The sequence below is a fragment of the Juglans microcarpa x Juglans regia genome, chromosome 7D (assembly GCF_004785595.1).
Source record: "Juglans microcarpa x Juglans regia isolate MS1-56 chromosome 7D, Jm3101_v1.0, whole genome shotgun sequence".
NCBI lineage: Eukaryota > Viridiplantae > Streptophyta > Magnoliopsida > Fagales > Juglandaceae > Juglans > Juglans microcarpa x Juglans regia.
Genome location: NC_054606.1, coordinates 1841925 through 1848397, shown reverse-complemented (window position 1 = coordinate 1848397; position 6473 = coordinate 1841925). Strand labels below are relative to the sequence as shown.

The 6473-nt window shown below is 37.1% G+C and overlaps 2 protein-coding genes across 2 annotated transcripts; one reads left to right on the top strand and one right to left on the bottom strand.

Moving 5' to 3' along the window:
- Positions 1-1729: 1729 nt before the first annotated feature.
- Positions 1730-2711, top strand: LOC121239320 (putative invertase inhibitor). Its single transcript, XM_041136542.1, has one exon. The coding sequence runs from the start codon at positions 1882-1884 to the stop codon at positions 2428-2430; it is 549 nt and encodes a 182-aa protein (XP_040992476.1). The 5' UTR covers positions 1730-1881; the 3' UTR covers positions 2431-2711.
- A 260-nt stretch (positions 2712-2971) lies between these two features.
- Positions 2972-6473, bottom strand: LOC121239321 (acyl carrier protein 1, mitochondrial-like). Its single transcript, XM_041136543.1, has 2 exons — positions 6196-6473; positions 2972-3402 (listed from the first exon to the last, which is right to left on the bottom strand). The coding sequence occupies exons 1-2, from the start codon at positions 6400-6402 to the stop codon at positions 3226-3228; spliced, it is 384 nt and encodes a 127-aa protein (XP_040992477.1). The 5' UTR covers positions 6403-6473; the 3' UTR covers positions 2972-3225.

Sequence of the window (6473 nt, the reverse complement as noted above, 5' to 3'; positions counted from 1 at the left end):
TTTCATTTCTGGGCTTAGAATTATGGATTCTATCTCTAGGCCATTGAGAATGTATTGCGACAATTCAGCTGCTATTTTTATGATTAAAAACAACAAAAGTGGGGGTCGAAGTAAGCACATCGACATTAAATATTTAGCCATAAGGGAACGTATTAAAGAAAAGAAAGTGGTCATTGAATACATCAGCACTGAGCTAATGATCGCTGATCCTTTGACTAAAGGTATGCTACCGTTGAAATTCAAGGATCATGTAGTGAATATGAGATTTGGTTCCATTATGTAATTTTTCATTGTATAAACAATGTTATTTTAATGAAATTCTTAAATATTTTGATTTTTTTCTCATATTGATGTGCACCTTAATTTAATTTTGAGAAAATTCATCTGTGTTGGACCAAGAATAAACATAAGGTTTATTCATTAAGAAATTGTTGCGACATAAATTATAATGTTTAATAAATAAATACATGGTAATATATGGAAGGTAATACTCGTCATTAGAGGACCTATCGCCATGATTCATGTATTTATTACTTAAATACAAATTATCGATGGGTTTACGATGAAAAATTAGATTAGAAGTGTGGACCAAGTGAGAAAATGTTGACCGTTTCTCACGGAGGCCGTTCATGAGAACGAGTCTCTAGCTTCCTTAAGTTTAGGAGGTGGTCCACTCTGCCTTATTCATCACGTTCGTAGAACGTTGAAACTGCCCTATGATAATTTGAACACGTGGGACACGTAGCCACCAAAGCTTGATGGAAGCTTCGACTAAAATATTACGTTTGGTCTCCAAACTCATTCACACAATCTCCTTCAGTCTTACACCATCTAAATAGAGTGAATAGAGTTTGGAAGTGCCAAATATCAGTGAGAGAGTGCAGCGAAACCGTGAGGAACATCAATGGCTGGAGGTACTGTTTCTTTGTCATTAAACTTGTCGATCCTGTTTTAAAATGTTTATTTCGCATTATAGAATCGTCATTAAGCTTTCACTACGAACCAAAAATTTGATGAGAGTTACTTTGAACAATGATAGCGACGCCGCATTTGTTGTTATTTGAGTCCTTCCCATAGAGAGGAATTTTCAAACTTGGAAATCGTCTTCTTGATAGATGTATCTTTGAGAGTTTTCTAACAATGAAGTCATTGGATGATTTACATGTGGTTGAATGATTATAGGGAAAGAAAGGGAAACATGTGGCTGAGAGAAATGATCTTTACAGGTTTCCGAGGTTAAAAAAAAAAAAAGAAATCCGAGTATCCATACTTTCGGGTTTCAAAACTCGGGTTCATCCAAGTCTTGGTCCGAGTCATAGCTCGGGTTAACATGGTCGGGTATATGGACCTCATTAAATACTTTGGTTTGAGTCCAGAATTATCTGGTAATCCGAATCCAGATATATCCAGGCACCCGGACTTGGATGAACATTTTTAGAACCATATTGAATTTTTTTTAAATGGCTCGAAAAACCTTTCTTAAACTTATCATGTAACTCCAAAAACCTTACTTAAACTTACAACATCCCTTGGATTTTCCGCTTCCAAATCAAGTCCCTAAAGCTAGACTATGTCATGTAATTTCAATACATGGACAATACATTACATATGGGACCCATGTTTATATGTCTTAACGCATTCTTTGTTCAACCACTTAGGCAAAGATGACGATGATATAGAAGCCCCAAGCTTCTGCAAGCACAAGTCACGAGCCACCTTATTTTTTTTAACTAATATTTTCCTGCACATCCCTTCTTTCCCACGTCTTTAGAAAGTGTTATCCGAACTGCCCATATCTTCACGGTTATATAGAATTCTCCTTAATTTGAAGTTTTGAACAAAGAATTGTAGATATCCTTACTATATCCCAATACCAAGAAAATGAGGCTTACCTTCTCTTACTTCTCCCTCCCTCTTTTCTTCCTCTTGTTTTCCACCTTCCATGCCACGAGCACCAACAATCTCATCCCTGAAACTTGCAAGAAATGTGTGCAGAAAAGTCCGAACCTAACCTTCAAATTCTGTGTAACTTCCCTGCAAGCAGCCTCAGGAAGCCACCGTGCTGATGATCTTCGTAAACTTGGCAAGATCTCAATCAAGTTAATCAAACACAACGTAACAAACACGAGACATCACATTCAGAAGCTCTTGAAGAACAACAGGTTAGACCCATTTGTTAGGGCGTGTTTGGATGACTGCTTTAGTCTTTACTCGGACGCGATACCAACTCTTGGACAAGCCTTGAAAGATTACAAAACCAAGCACTTTGAAAATGTTAACATCGATGTAAGCTCGGTCATCGATGTCTCTACGACTTGTGAAGATGGTTTCAAGGAAAAGAAGGGTGTGATTTCGCCATTAACGAAGAGAAACAAGGATACTTTTCAGTTGTCTGCACTATCGCTTTCGATTATTAATATGCTAAACTGATCATCATCCCACGTCGGAGATCAGGTCCAGCTTCTGCTTGTCTTTATTCACTATTTTGTACTTGTCGTTTAGTTTCTTATGATCTGTACGTATTCTCTTCCATATTCTTTAAATTAGGAGTTTACATGTTCTATTGTTGGGGTGCTATGGTTCATAAGGGTGACATATATTGTCGTCATGTTAATTGCCATTAACAAAGTCACTCGTGATTGATGCTGTCTTTGCTCAATGGGCTTGGATGCCGAACACTGCTATAAAGTATAGTCCATCTCTAACGTATTGGGATTTATGCTAACAAATAGAAAGAATTTAGATTATGATAAGCTTGAAATGCAGGTACGTATTCAATGGTTCAATCCGACCACACAGGTTAGTTTACAATCACGCCCTGCCCTTGGAACCACTTTTAAGATTCGATGTGGTCTGATAATTGGTTACTGTGCGGAAAGACTGCTAGAGTTTTAATTGGGATCAAGCCCAAGATACCCTTATCAAAAGAAAAAGAACAAACATTGAAAGTAAGAAGCTTAGGCATGCCATGTGAAGAACACAACCGTTCAGATATTTGAGGGCAATAAAACAAATTGTTACTGTTTAATGAACAGTCGAAAGCCATGTCTGAAAAGGCTTCTTTCTTTTTCTCTAATAGATTTCGAATTATTTTCCACCACAAATCTGGGGATCATCTCTCTACAAACATCTAAGACTCTTTAAGTAAACAAAACAAAGACGGAAAAGATTATTGTTCCACAAGTAGTTAAATGAGAAAAAGGAGATCCGAAAGATTATATTAAATTAACCAGCCATTGGGTGGTTGTAGATGTATTCGATTGCAAGATCACAGGAGTCAATTTTATCGGCTTCCTTGTCCGGAATCTCCAGCTTGAACTCCTCTTCAAGAGCCATTACAATCTCCACATTGTCCAAGCTATCCAAGCCCAAATCATTCTGGAAATGCACATCAGGAGTCACCTGCAGATGCATCCAAAATTGTAATTCAATAACATATTTTCCGTGATATTGTGCCTAATTTACTAGGAGATCTGCGGATAAAAACCATTACTAATGAAATAGACACCCTAAATTACTATATATACATTAAAAGAAAAAAGAAGGCTTAATAGATTCAAAATGTTAAGTAGGGGATGACAAAAACTGCAAAGGGAAACTAAGGCCTGGTTTGGTTTCACAAACCTTTGAAACTATCTCATCACATCACATCTCATCTCATCTCATCTCATCTTAACATCTAAACACCATTCAAACACACATATTTCAATTTCAAATTTTCAATTTTTCATCACAAATTTCAAACGTTTTCCCAAACTTCCAAACAAAACACAAAAAACAATTCAATTTTTTCAAATCTCAAAACAAAAATTATATTAACAAATTATATTCTAACTCTCTTTTAACTTTATAATTTTTTTATTCAACTTTTTCTCTCTCCTTTCCCAAACACCATAAAAATCTTAACTCAAATCATTTCACTATTATTCACAAATTATCTCACTACTATTCATAGATTTCTCATCTCATCTATATAACCAAACGAGTCGTAAACGAAAAACGCATCAAAATTAAGAAAGGAAAGATAAAAAATAGAGGGATCAGATTTGACAGAAGGGCATCAGTTGACTCTTCAAAAATTTAGATGATATAACCTCCTTAAGAAAAGACTATGCTAAAGAGATTAACAAGGGGATATTTTGATAACCATCAGTGATGTTTACAAACTGAAAGCCTAAAGAAAATCACCATAAAATTTACAATATAAATTTACCGGTATTAGCTTTTGAAACCCACTTAACAATTTATTGACTAAATGGCAGTTTCATCAGATGCTAGGGGAAACAAGGAACTCATCTCAAAATGCTATATTTCAGACAAAAAGCAAATCCAAACCTCAGATGCTAAATATATCAGTGGAAAACAGTGGACAAACCAAAAACCCAAATTCTATATAACTTCCAAACCCATATTGTGAGATTTACACAGAACTTCACAAATCAATGGCACTGTGCGGGATAAAATGACAAACAAATCCCTAGGGGCAGGCTCAAGTGGTAAATGCGTCAGTCTTGTGGTATGCTACCTCCAAGGTTTGAATCCCACTGAGTGCAAACAATCTCTAGGAGCCATCGGACTGAGGGATTTTCCCCTTGAATTACCCTAGGTACACTTGCGGAAAACTCCTTGTTGAGGGCCTGCACCCTCAAGATTAGTCAAGATGTTGTTCCCGAACACCCGGTGCCAATAAAAAAAAAAATGACAAACAAAATGAAGTGCAAAAAGCATAACTTCATACAGACAGAAAAATAAAGGTTTGGGGTGGTGGTTGAGGTGTGGGACAGGGCAATGTCACATAATTCAAAATAGTAATTGGGTGAAAGTCAGGTTCCATGAGATCCAAGAAATGTATTTCCCAACTTGGATGGGGTGTGGAAGCCAAGACCCTGTGGCTTACTTTCCTTGCAACTATAGCGCCATGGAAGCTAGGACAGAGGATCAGATGCTTACGAACTTCTTCAATATCTAATTGGCAACTACTCAACCAAGCAGTTAGTATAGAGGTTTTACCCCTCTCTCCATTGTTTTTAAGCTTTTCAACTGAAGGACGTTCTGAGATGACAAGATTACAACACAGAAACAACCAGTAACCAAATAGTGAAAGTAAGAATCCTTTGGTCTGAGTGTATATTGAAGATTTGGAAAAGTGTGCATTTTTCTAGGCAAATAAAGCTCTTTTACTTAACTACTGCGTAAACATATTTACAAGCAAAAAGTAAGATATGATTAGATGAATTAAGGCTGCGATCATGAAATGAAGCGCAATAACAAAAGAGAGGGAGATAAGCTATAAAGACAATTTATCCAATTAATTAAGGAGAGAAGTAGCATGACAGTCAATAAGACCCAAGAAGCCAAGAAGAATAATATTCCTTTGGGATTCATTTTATTAACATGTGGAGAGAAACCTGATGCTGATGCTAAACAAAATTGTTAACTCTCTCCAAAATTGTGCTTTTCGAGTGCAAATATCAGACTGGACGATACAGCTTCTCCACAAAGAAAATCAGAATTTTACTGGAATTTGGGTTAATGACTGCAATAACATTTCTTCACTGTATAAAAAGTTGAGTTCTGCATATTGTTCCGAACAAAGAATCACTGCCCATTACACAAATGCCATCAGTCAATTGAAAAGTAACCGCTTAATTGTTTAGTACGAACCTTGCATTGTCAAATATAAGAACAGAGCACATTGAGACTAGCTCTTGAAATCAATCAAGAAATGGTTTTGGCAAAGAAGAGCCTAACTGAACAATCACAAAAAGTATTTACACTTTTAAGAAGATCTTAGACGGATGAATATGTTCGATTGCTAAGACAAAGGAAACAAATTTTTTGCGATAATATTAGCAAATCCAACTCAATTAAACCATAATAGCTGTATTAGGCTCAGTCAAGCAGCAGTATCACTTCATATGGCTCAAAATTTTATTTCCACTTACCTTTCACCACATTCCCTCAGCAACAAAACGGATACTTTCTCCACGAAAGATACTATCTATTAGCAAAAAATTAAACCTAACCGAGAAAGATTTCAGCTCGCTCAACGCAACTGAAAGAATAAATCATGAAGAGGTGAGCAAATTATGCTCGGTCATCTCACTCGTCGTATTTTCTAAGGAAACAAACAGGTATTTTACTAGAAAAGCGGATAAGAAGTGGGGATCGAAGAGGGATGAGGCAAAGACAGACCTTGGAGGGATCGACTTTGGGGAAGCTCTTGACAACGGAGAGTACTCTGTCGATGACCTCCTCTTTGGTCAGATGATCGTCGCCGTGAGACGAAAGGAACCGGAGGGAACCACCGTACGGTACAGGTCGCTTCAGTCTCAGTCCGATTAGGGTTAGGGTTTGGACCGGAACTCGGACGTGGCGAAGTATGGCTGCCCTCAATGCCATCTCTCTCTCTCTCTCTCTCTCTCTCTCTCTCTCGGGAGTGAAACAAAATAGTAAAAAGGGCAGAAGCACGT

Coding starts and splice junctions, on each gene's coding strand:
- LOC121239320 (XM_041136542.1), top strand. CDS start 1,882: ATGAGGCTTACCTTCTCTTACTTCTCCCTCCCTCTTTTCTTCCTCTTG.
- LOC121239321 (XM_041136543.1), bottom strand. CDS start 6,402: ATGGCATTGAGGGCAGCCATACTTCGCCACGTCCGAGTTCCGGTCCAA. Junction 3,403..6,195: donor CCAAAGTCGATCCCTCCAAG/GTCTGTCTTTGC, acceptor ATGCATCTGCAG/GTGACTCCTGATGTGCATTT.